Source organism: Salvelinus alpinus, chromosome 5 (assembly GCF_045679555.1).
Source record: "Salvelinus alpinus chromosome 5, SLU_Salpinus.1, whole genome shotgun sequence".
NCBI classification, from domain to species: Eukaryota; Metazoa; Chordata; class Actinopteri; order Salmoniformes; family Salmonidae; genus Salvelinus; species Salvelinus alpinus.
Genome location: NC_092090.1, coordinates 69,902,810 through 69,922,899, shown reverse-complemented (window position 1 = coordinate 69,922,899; position 20,090 = coordinate 69,902,810). Strand labels below are relative to the sequence as shown.

The 20,090-nt window shown below is 42.1% G+C and overlaps 2 protein-coding genes across 5 annotated transcripts in view; both read left to right on the top strand.

The window, feature by feature from the left end:
- Positions 1 to 13,857, top strand: part of LOC139576633 (histone-lysine N-methyltransferase NSD3-like) — a 34,341-nt gene extending 20,484 nt beyond the window's left edge. For all 4 annotated transcript variants that reach the window (XM_071402925.1, XM_071402926.1, XM_071402924.1 and 1 more), the window contains 2 exons: positions 4,061 to 4,265; positions 4,461 to 13,857. In XM_071402925.1, coding sequence (XP_071259026.1) covers positions 4,061 to 4,265; positions 4,461 to 4,741 — 486 coding nt within the window. In that variant the 3' untranslated portion in view covers positions 4,742 to 13,857. The remainder of the gene's footprint in view (positions 1 to 4,060; positions 4,266 to 4,460) is intronic.
- Positions 13,858 to 14,100: 243 nt separating this feature from the next.
- Positions 14,101 to 17,323, top strand: LOC139576634 (phospholipid phosphatase 5-like). Its single transcript, XM_071402929.1, has 8 exons — positions 14,101 to 14,428; positions 14,889 to 15,022; positions 15,132 to 15,240; positions 15,478 to 15,568; positions 15,771 to 15,834; positions 15,949 to 16,073; positions 16,344 to 16,514; positions 16,659 to 17,323. Exons 2-8 carry the CDS (start codon positions 14,952 to 14,954, stop codon positions 16,826 to 16,828), a joined length of 801 nt encoding a protein of 266 aa, XP_071259030.1. The 5' UTR covers positions 14,101 to 14,428; positions 14,889 to 14,951; the 3' UTR covers positions 16,829 to 17,323.
- The last annotated feature ends 2,767 nt before the right edge of the window (positions 17,324 to 20,090 follow it).

The window sequence follows — 20,090 nt, the reverse complement described above, 5'->3', positions numbered from 1 at the left end:
TACCATGACTAAAGGTCACATGGAATTTGACTGCCATCATGACTCGTGACCGCCTGTGTGGCGGTAACACGGTCACTGCAACAGCCCTAGGTAATACCAGCGCACTCATGTAGGAGAGTGCACTTTTTGTTAAACACAAATGGCCAGTGGTATTGTGGAGGCTATATGCAGGAATAAACCGTATAAGCACTTTTTTCAGTGGGCATTGCGTATACTCACCTCTTGATCCCTACTGATGCGTATCAAAGTAGTGCAGTGGAGGTATACGACTTATCAATTATGTAGTACAATAGAGAAATCATGCACAGAGTAGCCTACACAATCGCAAAGGCTGCACACATCCTAGTTTCAGCAGAATATCATCTGCAGGCAGCAAGAGTGTGCAGCTCTCAGCTGGTTTTGGCATGGAGCAGCTCACGGAACAATGACATCGGTAGCCGGTAGGGTAGGAAAGACGTTTCAACTTATATCTACCAGTAAATGCTAACCAAGGCAACAATGGGTATGCAAACCAGGTATTGAAAAGGTTTAGTCCAAATTGTTGGTTAATAGGCTATTTGTGATGCGCAATTGTCATCATGCCCTGTTTGCATCAGGGGCGTAGAAACGGGTGGGCCTGGGTGGACTGAGGGCAACCCACTGGGAAACCAGGTCCTGACAGGCCCACCCAATCAGATTGATGTGGTTTAAGCATGGTTGTGGACGTAGATTATCATTATTTCTTTCTATTAAAAAAATTGTGATTTTTGAGAGTGAAAATCAATAGGAAAACTCTTTATTTTATTTTTTTAAACAGGATTTTTCACACAGGGTGCCTTTCCTTTGCTGGGCGGGCCATTTGGAAACTTTTGAGCAACATTTTTGTACACCCACTTCTCCAGGCCACACTACATCGCTGCATAGGGCCGATGAAAAGACAGCAGTCACACACAGCATAATGTTAAAGGATAAGCAGTCCATAAACTCGGACATAATAAGCCAGTATGTCCCAATCATAAGAATACAAAAACACAACCATTAACCATTTCCCAATCAAAATGTAGAACTATTACTTTCCGTTGCAAAGAATATTTCACATTTAGCACACAAAGTAACCTGTGACCTAAAGTTGAAAGTGGAACTGACATCATTTTAGCTACTTTGTCTGTTTGGTTCATATCTGCAATCATCATATCAGTCAAAAATATCAAATTACCAGTAAATGCTACAATGCCAACTTTATAAGAGCTTTTAAAAATAGGTTATCTTTGACTCAACATTCCATGTTGGCAGAATAGATGGATGCAGTTTCAATGACTCAATATTATGGACAAAAACCTACGAATGTACCTAAGGCTAGAACTGTCAATACAATCAAACTATTAAGGGCAATGATCACAAGTCAGTCATAACGTGGCTAATAGGCTAGCGTATCTATTTATGTAGCAAGCTAAAAACACGGAGCCTAACGTTAGCTAAATAACTAGCTAGCTGCTAGGAGGATGTCATATTTTGCCATTGGAGGAGTGGGTGAGTGACTGACTTTTTCCCCTCATATAGTTTTTCCGTGTCTATAGCTAGAGATGTCATTTGGTTAGTTAGCAAGAACTTGAACGTCTGTTATCCAGTTAGCATATCTCTTGCGTTCGCAAATTCACTCAGGCTATCTACTCCAATTTCAGAACACCTGATTTAATTTACTAACATGCAACATCCGCTGAATATGGTTTCAATAAACTTAGGCAAAAAAAGTTATGGCCAAGAAGGCTCTAGATAACATGTAAACAGCCTAACCAGCTCTGCTACGGCGAGTAAAATAATCAGTGAGGTGTTCTTTCATTTGTGTCTGGAAGTAGCTAGCTAGCTAACTTTAGCCAGTTAGCTTAGGGGCTTGGTTGGGACAAGCATGCATTGGCAGGCAAGCTGCGTAAAGATGAGGAGGCTACCATTCCCCTTCGTTTCAGTGCAATTTTGACGGCCAACTAGATATAAAAGTTTATCATATTTTCCTTCATTAGATTTTATATCATCTTGCTCTGGCAAGCATTAGTTGTTGACCATGTTATTTATGTGCATAACTGCGGGAGAGAACCTACCTTTTTCATGGTTGCTTGATCCATAGGACTGTAAAGTTCAGAAATGTAAGAGGACTCCTGTGATTGGTGGAGTGCTGCAGAGATGGTTGTCCTTCTGGAAGGTTCTATCTCCACAGAGGAACTCTGGAGCTCTGTCAGAGTGACCATCGGGTTCTTGGTCACCTCCCTGACCAAGGCCCTTCTCTCCTGATTGCTCAGTTTGGCTGGGCAGCCAGCTCTAGTAAGAGTCTTGGTGGTTCCAAACTTCTTCCATTTAATAATGATGGAGGTCACTGTGTTCTTGAGACCTTCAAATACTGCAGAAATGTTTTGGTACCCTTCCCCAGATCTGTGCCTCGACACAATCCTGTCTCGGAGCTCTACGGACAATTCCTTCGACCTCATGGCATGGTTTTTGCTCTGACATGCACTGTCAACTGTGTGCCTTTCCAAATCACGTCCAATCAATTTAATTTACCAAAGTAGCTCTCACTTCATGAGCAGCGCATATCCAGCATGCATTTGTCGTCTACTTGTGTGCTGTTATAGCCTGTTGCTGTAGCTACTGTCATGGAGTTTTTCATAAATAATCTGATAAAACACACAGGTGAAAAATCAAGGTGACTTACAAAGATGAGGAGGAGCAAGAGAGGGAGGTCTGTAATGTAGTGTCCACAACTAAATAGTAATTGTGGTATCTGAAAAGACCGGTATCCCAAAAGCATGATGGTGTACTTACTATGTGCACATGCTAACAGAAAGGAATGAGGTCGGTATCTAGCTAAGTGTGTCATTATAGAAAAGTATTTAAAACAAAAAAATCTGATCTCTTAAAAGTTCAGCTCATTTCCGTTCTATTAACTATACAATAGGCCATCATTGATTTAAAAAAAAATATTACCTCTTTCAAGGAGCTTTCCGTTTTGCTATGGTTATTTTACCTAAAATCCTTAGGCCTACCTACAGAAAAATACAAAAACTATTACGCATCCCTGCCCAGCCTGGCATGAGTGGCCCCGAAGGGTGTTTAGCATCCCCAGTGGCTCTTCAAGCGAGGAGAGGATATTTTCCGCTGCTGGTCTGCTCTCCAGTCACCATCGCATGACCCTGAACTCATGTTTCTAAAAATGAATTCAAAGGCACTGTAGACAGAGCCTAATAAGGCATGTTTCCTTTCGTTTGTATTTAGTTCTAAGTAAGTTACAGCCTATATGTGCAGTTTTAATGATTTAATGCAACATTTTGTTTAAATGCTGAGCTCTTAATGTCCCTGCCAGCCTAGTGTGTCGCACTCACAAATGCTTCCCAATGTATTTCTTTGTAGGCTATATCCTTCAAATAATTTAAATAATATAGCCTTAATAATACATTTTCGTTCCTTCTTAGGCTAGCTGTGTGGCTCCTGCCCTATTTAGTGTTTATGTTGTTTACTACGACATGTAGCCTATTTAAAATGATGAGCGCTTCTTACATTCACCTTTTCCTGTTTATTAAAATACTTTTCATTCAAATCATATGGTTTGGTTTCAATAGGCTACTTCAAAACCAAATGGTAGGTCCGCCTGGATCACAAAAATAGATGGTGTTGGTTAAATTGTCATTTTAATGAATGGAGCGAATTTGGAGCTGCAGTGTTTTCGTACTTTGAGTGAGGAGAGGTTTTTAGCGGATTGGTTGGAAAGGATGTTGAGCGCCGGAGAGCACCGCTCCATGAGGGATAAACGGGATTGGGATGAGAGACTCACTTTTAGTTTATTTTCCTTTACATACTAAATGTGTGAGTTTAACTGAAATATGATCATAATGATCACAACTTTGTATTTACGTACCTTAAAAAAGATGGCAGCCCACAGGTGAATACAAACAAAATATGAAATTATATTAATTTCTATATTGTACCTTTTTAACCCCCCGCCCCCATTATAACAAAACAAATAATAATAGTCACACAATAAAAAAAAATCATCTGAGCCGATTGTTTATGACGTTGTTTTTCCGTCTGTCAGAGTGCAGTGGTGATGGAGAAGGAGGAGAAGGCGAGGAACGCTAAGCTGAAACCCAAGAAGCGTAAGCTGCGACCGGAAGGGAAACGCACACATGAGTACTTCTGTTTCTGCTGCGGAGAGGGAGGGGAGCTGGTCATATGTGACAAGAAGGACTGTCCTAAAGCTTATCACCTGCTCTGTCTCAACCTCACCAAACCCCCATATGGTACGCTGTGGGTGTGTGTGGAGGTGTGTGTGTGTGGGGGGGGTGTGTGTCTATACGTTAATAATCTCTCTCTGTGTGTGTGTGTGTGTGTGTGTGTGTGTGTGTGTGTGTGTGTGTGTGTGTGTGTGTGTGTGTGTGTGTGTGTGTGTGTGTGTGTGTGTGTGTGTGTGTGTGTGTGTGTGTGTGTGTGTGTAGGTCGTTGGGAGTGCCCATGGCATGACTGCAGTGTGTGTGGTGTCCCAGCCTCATCGCTCTGTGACTTCTGCCCTCGCTCCTTCTGCCGGCAACATGAGGGGGGAGCTCTCACCCCCTCTACCCTGGAGGGTCGCCCCTGCTGCTCCAACCACGACCCCCTCAGCCCCCTGGGCCCCAACGCCAACCCCACACATACTGACACACACCACCCTGGTACGGTCAGTATCAAAGAAGAGCCAGAGGACCCCGAGGAGGAGCCCAGCCAGCAGGACCGAGAGTAAAGCTGTCTCAAATCGCACCCTTTTTCCTAAAATAGTGCACTAGAAATGGAGCGCTATACCTATGGGGAATAGGGTGTGATTAGAGATGTACCATAAAGTGAAAGAGACCAGAACTGCAGCCAACAGTTACACCTGATATTCCCATTGGCTGGACAGAATGACTGACAGACCGAAGGACTGACAGGCGCAGACTTGGTGTGAGTAGTCAGTGGTTCTATGTCAGAGAGCGGTGCAGAGCTCCTCTATCTAAGGATATTGGGAGTGGAGGAGAGAGCAAGGGGAGATTGAGAGGTGTGCCGCACATCACCCCAAATAACCAGTGTTTGTTTCACCACTTCAGTGTGATTCTGTCATTTCTACAAGTGTGGATTCTCAGTGTTATGTCATTGGTTACCGGCACTTTGAAGAACTCCGTGAGGGGGCTGGAGAGGGGGTTTAAACCTTTTTCCAACATGCTGCTTTTCTCTTTGTTTACTTCCTGTGTACTGGGGTTGCTAGTGGCCCGTTGCCAGGGGCTGCTTCACGTTCCCAGAAGGCTTTGCTGTGTGTTGGTGAGCCAGCAGAGTCAGGCCCAACACTCCTACCAACCTCATCACTCCAGACATGATCCATCAATCCCTATCTGGCTCTCCTTTCACAACGAGAAGAAAATAGATTTGTGCAATTTTCAGGATCACACTATATTCCGACATTCCTTATACCTGTTTTTGATACACTTATGAATATATATATATATATATATAGTACCAGTCAAAAGTTTGGAAACACCTACTCATGTAGTAAGTCATAATGTTGAAACAAATCAAAATATATTTTATATTTTATTCTTCAAAGTAGCCACCCTTTGCCTTGATGACAACTTTGCACACTCTTGGCATTCTCTCAACCAGCTTCACGAGGAATGCTTTTCCAACAGTCTTGAAGTAGTTCCCACATATTCTGAGCACTTGTTGGCTGCTTTTCCTTCACTCTGCGGGTCCATTAATCCGAAACCATCTCAATTGGGTTGAGGTTGGGTGATTGTGGAGGCAAGGTCATCTGATGCAGCACTCCACCACTCTCCTTATTGGTCAAATTACCCTTACACAGCCTGGAGATGTGTTGGGTCATTGTCCTGTTGAAAAACAAATAGTCCCACTAAGCACAAACCAGACGAAATTGCGTATATTGCTGCAGAAGCACCATCACACCACCTCCTCCATGCTTCACGGTGGTAACCACACATGCGGAGATAATCCGTTAACCTACTCTGCGTCTCACAAAGACGCACCGGTTGGAACCAAAAATCTCACATTTGGACTCATTAGACCAAAGGATAGATTTCCACCGGTCTAATGTCCATTGCTCATGTTTCTTGGCCCAAGCAAGCCTCTTCTTCTTATTGATGTCCTTTAGTAGTGATTTCTTTGCAGCAATTTGACCATGAATGCTTGATTCACACAGTCTTCTCTGAACAGTTGATGTTGAGATGTCTGTTACTTGAACTTTGTGAAGCATTTATTAGGGCTGCAATCTCTGAGGCTGGTAACTCTGGGTCTTCCTTTCCTGTGGCGGTCCTCATGAGAGCCAGTTTCATCGCTTGAGGGTTTTTGCGACTGCACTTGAAGAAACGTTCAAAGTTCTTGACATTTTCCGTATTGACTGACCTTCATGTCTTAAAGTAACGATGGACTGTCGTTTCTCTTTGCTTATTTGAGTTGTTCTTGACATAATATGGACTTGCTCTTTCACAAGATAGGGCTATCTTCTGTATACTACCCCGACCATGTCACAACACAGCTGATTGTCTCAAACACATTAAGAAGGAAAGAAATCCCTCAAATTAACTTTTAACAAGGCATACCTGTTAATTGAAATGCATTCCAGGTGACTGCCTCATGAAGCTGGTTGAGAGAATGCCAAGGATGTGCAAAGGGTGGCTACTTTGTAGAATCTTAAATATAAAATATATTTTGATTTGTTTAACACTTTTTTGGATACTACATGAATCCATATGTGTTGTTTCATTGATTTGATGTCTTCACTATTATTCTACAATGTAGAAAATAGTACAAATAAAGAAAAAACATTGATTGAGTAGGTGTGTCCAAACTTTTGACTGGTACTGGTGCCTTCAGAAAGTATTCGTACCCCTTGAATTATTCCACATTTTGTTGTTACTGCCCGAATTCAAAATTGATTAAATATTTTTTCTTCTCACCTTACACACAATAATCCATAATGACAAAGGGTAAACATGTTTTAGAAATTTCTGCACCTTTGTTGAAAATGAAATATTAAATTAATATAATTATTCACACCCCTGAGTCAATACATGTTAGAATCACCTTTGGCTGCGATTACAGCTGTGAGTCTTTCTGTGTAAGTCTCTAAGAGCTTTGCACACCTAGATTGTGCTGTTTTTTCCCCCATTTATTATTTTCAGAATTCTTCAAGCTCTGTCAAATTTGGTTGATCATTGCTAAACAACCAAATTCATGTCTTGCAATAGATTTTCAAGCAGATTTTAAGTAAAAACTAACTCGGCCACTCAGGAACATTCACTGTCTTGGTTAGGAACTCCAGTGTAGATTTGGCCTTGTTTTTTAAGTTATTGTCCTGCTGAAAGGTGAATTAATCTCCCAGTGTCTGGTGGAAAGCAGACTGAACCAGTTTTACTCTGGGATTGTGCCTGTGCTTACCTCCATTCCGAAAAAACAATATTCTGAAAAACTCACCGGACCTTAATGATGACAAGCATACACATTACATGATACAGCCACCACTATGCTTGAAAATATTGAGTAGTACTCCGTAATGTGTTGTGTTGGATTTGCCCCAAACATAACTTTTTATTCAGGACAAAAATATATATTGCTTTTGCCACATTTTTTGTAGTTTTACTTTAGTGCCTTATTGTAAACATGATTTTTATTCTGTACAGGCTTACTTCTTTTCACTCTGTCAATTATGTTAGTATTGTGGAGCAACTACAATGTTGTTGATCCATCCTCAGTTTTCTCCTATTACAGCCATTTAACTCTGTAACTGTTTTAAAGTCATCCCGGAGCGGTCCGGACACCTGTATCTTTGTAGTGACTGGGTGTATTGATACATCATCCAAAGAGTAATTAATAACTTCACCATGCTCAAATGTTTACCCATCTACCAATAGGTGCCCTCTTTGCGAGGCATTGGAAAACCGCCCTGGTCTTTGTGGTTGAATCTGTGTTTGAAATTCACAGCTCGACTGTTGGACCTTACAGATAATTGTATGTGTGGGGTACAGAGATGAGGTTAACACTATTATTGCACACAGAGTGAGTCCATGCAACTTATCGTGACTTGTTAAGCAAATGTTTATTCCTTAACCTATCTAGGCTTGCCATAAGAAAGGTTTTGAATACTTATTGACTCAAGGCATTTCAGCTTTTCATTTGAATTAATTAGTAAAACGTTTGAAAAACATGATTCCACTTTGACATTATGGGGTATTGTGTGTAAGCCAGTGACAAAAAAATCTACATTTTATAAATTTTTAATTCAGGATGTAACATAACAAAATGTGGAAAAAGTCAACGGGTGTGAATACTTTCTGAAGGCAGTTTGTGTGTGTGTGTATACTTTTTTTTATTGTATATATATTATATGTATATTATGATATATATATATATATATATATATATATATATATATATATATATATATATATATGCTGAACAAAAATATGAACCCAACAGTTTCAAAGATTTTTCTAAGTTAAAGTTCATATAAGGAATAAATGAATTAGGCCCTAATCCATGGATTTCACTAGGAATACAGATATGCATCTGTTGTTCATAGATAGCTTTAAAAAATTAAGATAGGGGCGTGGATCAGAAAACCAGTCAGTGTCTGGTGTGACCTCATTTGCCTCATGCAACGCGACATCTCCTTCGCATAGTTGATCAGGTTGTTGATTATGGCCTGTGGAATGTTGTCCCACTCCTCTTCAGTGGCTGTGCTAAGTTTCTGGATATTGCTGGAACTGGAACATGCTGTCATACACATCGATGAAGAGCCTCCCAAACCTGCTCAATGGGTGACATGTCTGGTGAGTATGCAGACCATTTTCAGCTTCCAGAAATTGTGTACAGATTCTTGTGACATGGGGCCATGCATTATCATGCAGAAACATGAGGTGATGACAGCGGATGAATGGCACGACAATGGGCCTCCAGGATTTCGGCACCGTATCTCTGTGCATTCACATTGCTATTGATTTAAAATGCAATTGTGTTCGTTGCAATTGTGTTCGTTGTCCGTAGTTTATGCCTGCTCATACCATAACCCCACCGCCACCATAGGGCACTCTGTTCACAACGTTGACATCAGCAAACCACTCTCCCACACCACGCTGTCTGCCATCTGCCTGGTACAGTTGAAACCGGGATTCATCCATTTAGAGCACACTTCTCCAGCATGCCAGTGGCCCTCGAAGGTGAGCATTAGCCCACTGAAGTCGGTTACGACACCAAACTGCAGTCAGGTCAAGACCCTAGTGAGGATGACAGCACGCAGATGAGCCGACGGTTTCTGACAGTTTGTGCAGAAACGTTTTGGTTGTGCAAACCCACAGTTTCACCAGCTGTCCGGGTGGCTGGTTCCAGATGAATCCGCAGGTGAAGAAGCCAGATGTGGAGGTCCTGGACTGGCGTGGTTACACATCGGTTGTGGTTATGAGGCCGGTTGGACGTACTGCCAAATTCTCCAAAACAAAGTTGGAGGTGGCTAATGGTAGAGGAATGAACATTAAATTATCTGGCAACAGCTCTGTTGGACATTCCTGCAGTCAGCATGCCGATTGCACGCTCCCTCAACTTGAGACATTTGTGGCATTGTTGTGACAAAACTGCACATTTGTGGCCTTTTATTGTCCCCAGCACAAGGTTTACCTGTGTAATGATCATGCTGTTTAATCAGCTTCTTGATATGCCACCCCTGTCATGTGGATGGATTATCTTGGCAAAGATTACATTTGTATTTTACAGTGTGTGTATGTAATAAATATATATATATACACACACACACACATTCACTAAGTGGCCATTTTATTAGGTACACTACCCCGTTCACAAAAATGGTTCACTCCTACAGACAGTGAGTCACATAACCATGGTTTGCTATATAAAGCAGGCAGACAGGCATTGAGACATTCAGTTACTGTTTGATTTAATGTTAAATGGGAAAAACGAGTGACCTAAGTGACTTTGAACGTGGTATGATTGTCGGTACCAGGCAAGCCCGGTTCCAGTATCTCAGAAACGGCCGGCCTGGGCTTTTCACGGATGAGTGTCTAGGGTTTACCAAGAATGGTCCGACAAACAGAAAACATCCAATCAGCGGTAGTTCTCCGGATGATAAAACAGCTCGTTGATGAGAAGTCGCAGGAGAATGGCAAGAATCGTGCAAGCTAACAGGCGGGTCTCAAACAGGGAAATAATGCAGTACAACAGTGGTGTGCAGAACGGCATCTCGGAACACACAACTCGTTAATCCGGATGGGCTATTGCAGCAGACGAACACACCGGGTTCCACTCCTATCAACTAAAAACAAGAATAAGTGGCTCCAGTGTGCACGCAATCACCAACACTGGACAATTTGAGGAGTGGAAAAACATTGCCTGGTCCGACGTGTCCCGGTTACTGTTGCATCATGCTGAGTCAGGATTTTGCATAAGCAGCATGAGTCCATGGCCCCATCCAGCCTGGTGTCAATGGTACAGGCTGGTGGTGTAATGGTGTGGGGAATGTTTTCCTGGAACATGTTAGGTCCCTTGATACCAATTGAGCAACGTTTCCATGCCTCAAAGAATTCAGGCTGGTCTGGAGGTAAAGGGGGGTCCGATACGCTAGATGGGTGTACCTAATAAACTGGGGGTCCGATACGCTAGATGGTTGTACCTAATAAACTGGGGGTCCGATACGCTAGATGGTTGTACCTAATAAACTGGGGGTACGATACGCTAGATGGTTGTACCTAATAAACTGGCCACTGAGTGTGTGTATATATACATACTCAGTGGCCAGTTTATATATATTTGTTAATGTTTACAAACAGATTCTCACTTCATCTCGGTGAATGGTGTATTGTTTGTTTAGGTGTTTAGAATTGTGCAGATCTCCTTGTGAATATAGTCCTTCTAATAAGGTGAATTATAAGGGCATATAGTGTAATGTATGACATTACATTTAAGTTCCATTTGTCAGTTCCCCAGTCTCTCTCCATTGTGGACATAATTGATTCATATTGTAAACCACAAGTGTTTAAGAGAAGGAGAAGGGAGGCATTTTCACTCTTCTATGACTGTCCCCCTTCACTGTCTATGGAAACAGACAGGAATGCATTTTTGGAGAGGAAGTTACATTTCATTCAAATTGAGAGGTTGAGCAGCATACTTTCTGGTGATTATTTCCTCCTAGGATTTAGTGTTACACTTCATTAGATTAGTGAAGTGTTATATTATACAGATATGGTCCCAGTCTGTTTGTACACGGTAATGCAGCCAGCCTTGAGGGACTCATTTCCAATATGCTGACCTGAGAGAGAGGTGGCTGTTCATTGGCTATGTGTGCAGTAATTTAAGTGATCCTGTGTGTACTGTACTGTACATGCAAATGTTATGTTTTAAATTGTTCTGCTAAACCTTTAAAGCACTTTCACAGTTTATTGCTACATACTTTTGGTAGGTCATAACATACATGTATGTAACACATGACATTGTACATGCTTGAAATGGATACCTCTTTTCTGTAGTAATGTAGGAATTTTCAACTGTTTTGTAACTTCTGCTATAGGTCCAACGACATGATCCAAATATCTTTGAGACTGAAAACGTTTTCTCACACAAGTTCCTGCCGATCACATTTTCTGTTTTCTTATCATAGTAGAACGACTAACGCCCTCATCTTAATTCAAGGTATTTAGTACATTCTGTATTTTGCCCTGGTGGGTATTTATTTTCACCTTTTGTATGACTGTGTACATCTCCACAAATTGGTTTTGTACCAACATTAAGTTATAGAGTACTTCGGTATCAGATAAGTAAAGAAAATGTACAGTGTTTTTAATCTCGTCCTCCTATGACAGATTTTTGAAATGATCTCACACCCTTTATACTAGTTGATTTATGTATCAAAAACACCTATTGGAAAACCGCACCCACCCAAAGTATTAAGTAACAGACTATAAAACAATAGGGAGCTTTAAAATTGATGATTCTGTATGTAGTTGTCGTTTACATTTCATATATTTTCTATTAGTGTAATGGTACCACTGTTTGATAACAGCTGCTCCTCATAGGCCAAGCTCTCTGTATTGTGACTCACTGTACTCATGTTAATGCAGTTAAAAGCAATTGAACATTGTGATGTGAAGTAAACGAGCACTTAATTCAGCCTAAACTCACATTATCATGTTGAACCTAGAACAGTAGTCTGCTCATCTTGTCTGAGCCTGTGCTTTCTCTTCTCTGGAACATTACTGATTTATGTATCCATGCCTTTAAAACGATAGCTCACAGAAAAATACACGTTTGTCAAATGTTTCCATACCTCTTGTTGTCTTGTGTCAAACTGTGTCCACATTCATGTCTTAACGAAATAGAATTAGATTGTGCCAATATCTTACATTAATTTGGGATTGAAGCCTGCTGATTTCTCCTAATGCATATAGCAGGGTAAACACAATTGAATGGAATATGGACTCAGTGGCTCTCAAACCTGCCAAATGATAGTATTTTCTTTCGATAGGTGTAGATAGGTGTTAGATTTCGATCATTTCAGTAATAGGCTGTGGTCCACGCAGCGCACGACCATATAGGTGCATCAAGGCACTGTCATATTTTTAACAACCTTTTAAAACTTGAATTATATTTTGTTCTTTAATTTCATTATTTTTGTATTGTTTTGTACTACAGATCAATATGTTCACAAACATGAGTATTTTACAGATAACTGATTTGACATGGTAGATATCTATGATGGATATTAGGCGTATTCATTCTGAGCCACATCTCAGGTCCTCTGGCTGTCTTGTCATGGTTTGTAAAGGAGTACCTAGTCTTTAAGCCTTCTCTAGCCTTCAATTAGTGACCATTGTAAATTGGACCATTGCATGCTTACCCCAACACAAAAGCAATTTGTGCAGAACTATATCATTTTCACCCAAGACTTGATGCACCCCTTCCATTCTGAAAGGAAGGTGAATCTGTTTTATCAGTTGGGGACATATTTTGTATCCATTTTTAATGCTCATTTGTTGTTATGTTAAAAACAACCACGTGTGGATTCTCTTATAGGTCATTGTATTCTGTTTTGATCCTCTATTGGTATTGCACAAAGATTATCCAGGCCAACCCAATAGCCTTTTTTTTTTTTTGCACCTGTTTTGAAACTTACTCACTTTATGCCAGTTGGACTTGAGCACAACATTCAGCCTGTACAATGACCATATAGTCGTCATTCTGTTTGCCACAGATATTATAGATTTTAACCATGTTTTTACATGATCCTCGCTGAAGAGGATGTCAAACAGTAGGGTTACGAAGACTGAGTTATCAAAGTATTATCTTCCAACACAGACTTTGGAAGGGGCCCTTTCTGAATCATATGTTTCTGTTCCACACCTTCCAGTTTATTTTTTATTTTGTGCAATACTATTTGTTATTTCTGTCATTACAGGTGATTGACATGCTCTCCCAGACATTAGGAAAAAGTATTTTCAGAGGAACTAATTTCTCCAGTCATATAGTGGAACTGCTTTGGGGATTACGCCGGGGTCGTATCTATCTCTTAATGTTGCTTCAATTAAAAAGTGGATGAACACAAAGTTACCATATTGTTTTACTGTTCAGCAGTCATTATTGCATAATGTTAAGACTTGTACATAAATTGCATTGAACTTGCATAGGATAATGTTACTGTGGCGTGCTATTGCCTGTGAAATTCTGCTTCTAAATGTGTGTGTGACTGTGAGGATGCCGCTCTTTTGTACATGACTGTCTTTTTATTTTTTTCATTCTAAAGGAGGTTGAGTTGGAGCTGAGGAGTTCAGACATGCCTGAAGTTTGACTTAAATAAAGCTGTACTGTGTCTCAGTGGAAGTAATTTGTCAATCTCTTCATGGAAAATATAATATCACTTTAAATTGCCAGATTAAAATAATCGATAGTAATTGCATTTTTATTTATTTTTTTGTCAATGAGCCCAAAGACACACTTGGGTCATAATAATCACATTTGTTATTTTACCATTTGCCCAGTAGAGGTCGTCCCGTTAACGTGACGTGGCATTGCACTTCATGCTGCGTTAAAGACAACTGGAAACTCGTGAAAAACGGGCTCCGACTGGGAAAAATAGTTTTAAATGTTCACCCAACTCGGAATTCCAAGTTGAAAACTCGGGCATCTTTGTAGATCTCCAACTTTCCGTTCTGAAGATCACTAAAGTCATGATTTGACCTAGTTTTTTCCCCGAGTTCCCAGTTGTCTTGAAAGCGCCATTATACTTCGACACGACCGACAAAGCTTTCTCCTACTCCATGCATCTCTCTCGCTATACCGGTTTAGCGGATGGGTGAAGGATGATGATGATGATGGAGAGGCCCACGTCACGGTAGCTAGCAGTGCGAGTATGCGGAGAAAGACTTAGTTAAACACCGAGTTTAAGGTTGGTCCTACTGGTTTAGACCGCTGGAAATGCGGAAATGCCCCCAAATGTTATTCACAGATGTGTGGCTAGAGACAGATGATGTAGCTAGGCTAATGTTACTAGCAATAATATAAGATGTAGCCAGCTATCTATACAAGAGCAGGACACTGTTTAAAATTAATAAATTATGAATAATTTGTTTAGGATATGCATTATCCGATTTAGTTGGTCATTTTAAAGAGCACCACGAGGAAAGTGTATCCTATCAATTTATCATGATGCTTGGTTCGATACGGAACAAGAAAGACTAGCATGCCTTCTCTCCTGTACCTGTTCTTAACCAATCGATTTATTTTATTTGGTTCACACTGCCATATGTCAACAAAGTCAGACTTAAACATTTGTTATAAATTGTGTTTATACGTGTGTTAAATGTATCATTTTGAACCCATGTTCTTTCTTCCCCCCTTCCTCCCAGGTTTGGAGAGGATTCTAGTGGATTTGCCAAGTGATCTGTCTGGAAACTAACCTGATAAACAAGATGAAGAGGGGTTTGATGCGTGGCTTACTGCCAGAGGTGTCTATCCGACTGCTGCTTCTGGTTGTCTTCCTGTGAGTAAATAAAATTGAAACATCGCAATAACATTGACAAATGTGTTCCGTATGGACTTGTCTGGTGCAACTCAAATGAACTAAACTGTGTGTGTGTTATCTCCCTCAGTGTGACAGAGCAGCTTCCACCCTTTATTCGTGAGATCCAGGCAGAGGAGATGTGGCTGTATAGATTTCACAGAGTGGAAAATGACCATGTCCCCACCTCTCTCATGTTTGTGAGTACTGGTGTGTGTCAGGGGGAGGCACTGACTGAATTCACTGGAATCATGGAACAATGAATGTGAATATTTGTTCTGCCGGTAGTACTTTAGATTACAGCACAGGATAAACTGGAGAGCAACAATAACTTGTTGCCATGTTATTACCAGGTAATCTTGTGCTTTAATGTAAAGTGCTACCATTCTGTCTTACTAATTCTATTGCTATGGTACTGACCATGTCCCTCGTATCAGAGCGTGGCGTGTTTCACTCCATTCCTGGTGATCCTGCTTTTCACCTTTCTGAAGAGAGTTGAGAGAGGAGACGTGAGAGAGGCCTCGCTAGGTAAGGCCTGACTGTAGAACTACACATGCTGTTTGGCATCAGAGCAGCTGCACAGAGATTGTGTGTGTGTGTGTGTGTGTGTGTGTGTGTGTGTGTGTGTGTGTGTGTGTGTGTGTGTGTGTGTGTGTGTGTGTGTGTGTGTGTGTGTGTGTGTGTGTGTGAGAGAATAATACTGACCCAGTTTTTTGCCTCTGTTCCTCAGCGGTGACTCTGGCTCTGGTACTGAATGGAGTTTTCACCAACGCCATCAAGCTGGTCGTGGGCCGGTGAGTACTAGTCTGGAGTACTAGTCTGGAGATGTACAGTTAGGGTTACATTGCTACAAGCTCAGCATTATGTTGGCTGGATGTGATGTAGTGTGTGTTCTGTGTGTGCTTCAGGCCGCGGCCAGACTTCTTCTACCGCTGTTTCCCAGACGGACAGATGAACCTGGAGATGCACTGCAGCGGCGACCTGGAAGTGGTCATGGAGGGCAGGAAGAGCTTTCCCAGTGGACACTCCTCCTGTAAGGCCCAATCTGATTGGCTAGTCCTCTTGCGAGAGCAGATCTGATTGGCTGTGAGACTACAGTGGGCTCATTCAGATTAAAAGCTAGTTAGACTGGACCTGTGTGTGTGTGCAGTATATGTGTGTGGTAACTTTGATAAACAATGTTGTGTTTATTCAGACAATGGCCTAAGCCTTCTCATGTCATTATGAATAAAACTGTTGATCCTACTTTGATACATGTGCCTGCCCCATCTCTGATCCCCTCTCTCCTCTCGTCTTGTCCAAGTTGCATTCACTGGACTGGGCTTCACAGCGCTGTATGTGGGGGGTAAGCTGCGGTGCTTTAGTCTGGGGGGTCGGGGCAGGGCCTGGAGACTGTGTCTCTTCCTCGCTCCCCTCCTCCTAGCCTTCATGATCGCTCTCTCCAGGACCTGCGACTACAAACACCACTGGCAAGGTGAGCGGGCTAGCCATTAACCATGTTCACTTTGAAAAGCGCTATGAACATATAAGAAAATATTATTCTAATCCACTATTGAGAGACGTGCTAAGATCTTTGTGTCACTTCTGTATATGTGTGCATTGTCCCCTCTGTGTTTAGATGTGTTGGTGGGTTCTGGTCTTGGCCTGGTGTTCTCTTGGCTCTGCTACAGACAGCACTACCCCTCCCTCCAGGACCCTGACTGTCACCGGTCACTACGCCACAGAGAGACTGTTCCTGCTGTGCAGGAACGCAAGCTGGCCAACTCCAACTACATATTACCTCTATAGCTGGCCAACTACATATTACCCCTATAGCGCTACTCCAACTAAATATTGGAATCAAAATCAAATCAAATTGTATTTGACACATGCGCCGAATAAAACAGGTGTAGACTTTACAGTGAAATGCTTACTTACAAGCCCTTAACCAACAATGCAGTTAAGAAAAAATAAGTGTTAAAGTATTTACTAAATAAACTGAAGTAAACAATACATTAATAAAAATGAAAAAAATAAGGAAATAGAAAAATACCAAATAATTAAAGAGCAACAATAAAATAACAGTTACGAGGCTATATACAGGAGTAACCGGTACAGAGTCAATGTGCTGGGGCACAGGTTAGTCGAGTTAATTGAGGTAATATGTACATGTAGGTAGAGGTGGGGTGGGGGGGGCAGCGCACAATTAGCCCACTATTGTCTGGGTTTGGCCGGTGTAGGCTGTCATTGTAAATAAGAATCTGTTCTTAACTTACTTGCCTAGTTAAATAAAGTTTAAATACATGTTGTTGTTTTTTATTAAGGAGTCTTATGGCTTGAGTGTAAAAGCTGTTAAGAACCCTTTTTTTACCTAGACTTGGCGCTCCTGTACCGCTTGCCGTAAGGTAGCAGAGAGAACAGTCTATGCCTATGGTGGCTGGAGACTTTGGCAATTTGTATGGCCTTCTTCTGACACCGCCTGGTATAGAGATCCTGGATGTCAGGAAACTTGGCCCCGGTGATGTACTGGGCCGTACACACTCTGTAGTACCTTACGGTCGGAGGCCGAGCAGTTGCCATACCAGGTGGTGATGCAACCAGTCAGCATACTCTCGATGGTGCAGCTGTATAACTTTTTGAGGATCTGAGGATCCATGCCAAATCTTTTCAGTCTCCTGAGGGAGAATAGGCATTGTCGTGCCCTCTTCACGACTGTCTTGGTGTGTTTGGACCATGACAGTTCGTTGGTGATGTAGCCACCAAGGAACTTGAAGCTCTCAACCTGCTCCACTACAGCCCCGTCGATGAGAATGGGGTTGTGCTTGGCCCTCCTTTTCCTGTAGTCCACGATCATCTACTTTGTCTTGATCACGTTGAGGGCGAGGTTGTTATCCTGGCACCACGCCGTCTCATCGTTGTTGGTGATCAGGCCTACCGCTGTTGTGTCGTCGGCAAACTTAATGATGGTGTAGGAGTCATGCTTGGCCATGCAGTCATGGGTGAACAGGGAGTACAGGAGGGGACTGAGAATACACCCCTGAGGGCCCCCGTGTTGAGGATCAGCATGGGAGATGTATTGTTACCTACCCTTACCACCTGGGGGCGGCCTGTCAGGAAGTCCAGGATCCAGTTACAGAGGGAGGTGTTTAGTCCCAGGGTCCTTCAGTTGGACAACTGAATAGGTATCCCCCTATCCTCTTAACTTAGTAATGAGCTTTGAGGGCACTGTGGTGTTGAACGCTGAGCTGTTGTCAATGAATAGCATTCTCACGTAGATGTTCCTTTTGTCCAGGTGGGAAAGGGCTCCCGGGCTCCTGAGTAGCGCAGCGGTCTAAGGCACTGCATCTCAGTGCTAGAGGCGTCACTACAGACCCTGGTTCGATTCCAGGCTGTATCACAACCGGCCGTGATTGGAATCCCATGGGGTGCACAATTGGCCCAGCGTCGTCCGGGTTAGGGTTTATCCGGGGTAGGCCATCATTGTAAATAAGAATGACCTTTTAACCGACTTGCCTAGTTAAATAAAGGTTCAATAAAAAAAGGGCAGTGTGGAGTGCAATAGAGATTGCGTCGTCTGTGGATCTGTTGGGGCGGTATGCAAATTGGAGTGGGTCTAGGGTTTCTTGGATAATGGTATTGATGTGAGCCGTGACCAGCCTTTCAAAGCACTTTATGACTACAGACGTGAGTGCTACGGGTCGGTAGTCATTTAGGCAGGTTACCTTTGTGTTCTTTGGCACAGGGACTATGGTGGTCTGCTTGAAACATGTTGGTGTTACAGCTCAAATCCAACTACATACTACCCCTATAGTGCAAATCCAACTACATACTACCCCTCTAGTGAAATACCATTTACGTACTACACCTTCGTCCCGGGTTCTTTATATCTGGGCAACTGATCTCCAACTACATACTACCCCGATGGCTCTACTCAATGAGTGGTTGAGTAACTAGTGGTAGAAATGGAACCAGGCCCAAATGTTAACCCTGAGTGGGGAGGAGAGGGACCGGAATTTTTCAGCCCACCAGGTACCAGGTGCTAAGCTGTCAATGCTACTGAAATAATCTGTATTCCCTGGAAGTAGGAAAGTCCTCTCAACGCACACACTGGATTAACCACAGCAGTTAATCATTTTTTCCTCATATTAAGATATTCTATTTGTTTTGTCTGATTTATAGTGCACTACTTTTGACCATAGCCCTATATGCCCTGATCAAAAGTAGTGCACTGTATATGGAATAGGGTGCCATTTGGGAGGCAGACCCGTCTTTGGAGGTGAGGGTGCACTTTTCTGTAGAGTTCAGTGTCAACACTAGGATTGCAGTGGCCTAGAATCACATTACAGTTTGTACATTTAGAGTTCATCCTTTACATCAGTGGTCACCAACTGGTCGATCGTGATCAGATTTCCAAGCCATTCCTAGTCGATCACCAAACATTTCTGTAAAAAACGCAACAATAAAGCCTTGCAATCCTAGTTTAAAAAAAAATTAGTTTCGTGCTTTTCGCGGTAGGTGCACTTGGTTCAGCAGACCAAGCACCGGGAAGTGTTCCCATTTTGAACCAATTCATATGTCTGAATGTAGAACACCGCCTACCCGGCAGGCCCAGAGAGCAAATCAAGTGCACCTATAGGCCTACCGCTGGCCAATCGGATAGCTCAGATTATCGTGTCTGCTGCACAGTTTCCTTGCGCCATAGACTGTAAAAAGAAGCCTCGAACGCACAGCAAAGTTGATGATGTGAGATTTCAAAACGTTTAAAACCATAACTATAGAGACTCAACGAATACAGCAAAGAGCTGCTGTTTTTACGAGTAAGTTCATGTTTCAATTGTTATTCAGCACTGTCAACATTTTGTTCAACAGTTTTATAATCCATAAAGTGTGTGTTCTTGCTATTTCCACTCACGCTACAACCAGCACTGCAGCTGCAATGAATGAGTATCGCAAAGCTTGCGTTGTTATTATTTGCGGCTTGTTTTTTTATATCAAGGAATATTTCACTTTTTCAAAGGAGTAACAACATGAATTGGTGCATGAGGCAGAAATAATGCAGTGTGACGTATGT

Coding starts and splice junctions, on each gene's coding strand:
- LOC139576634 (XM_071402929.1), top strand. CDS start 14,952: ATGAAGAGGGGTTTGATGCGTGGCTTACTGCCAGAGGTGTCTATCCGA. Junction 15,023..15,131: donor CTGCTTCTGGTTGTCTTCCT/GTGAGTAAATAA, acceptor TATCTCCCTCAG/TGTGACAGAGCAGCTTCCAC. Junction 16,515..16,658: donor CTACAAACACCACTGGCAAG/GTGAGCGGGCTA, acceptor CTCTGTGTTTAG/ATGTGTTGGTGGGTTCTGGT.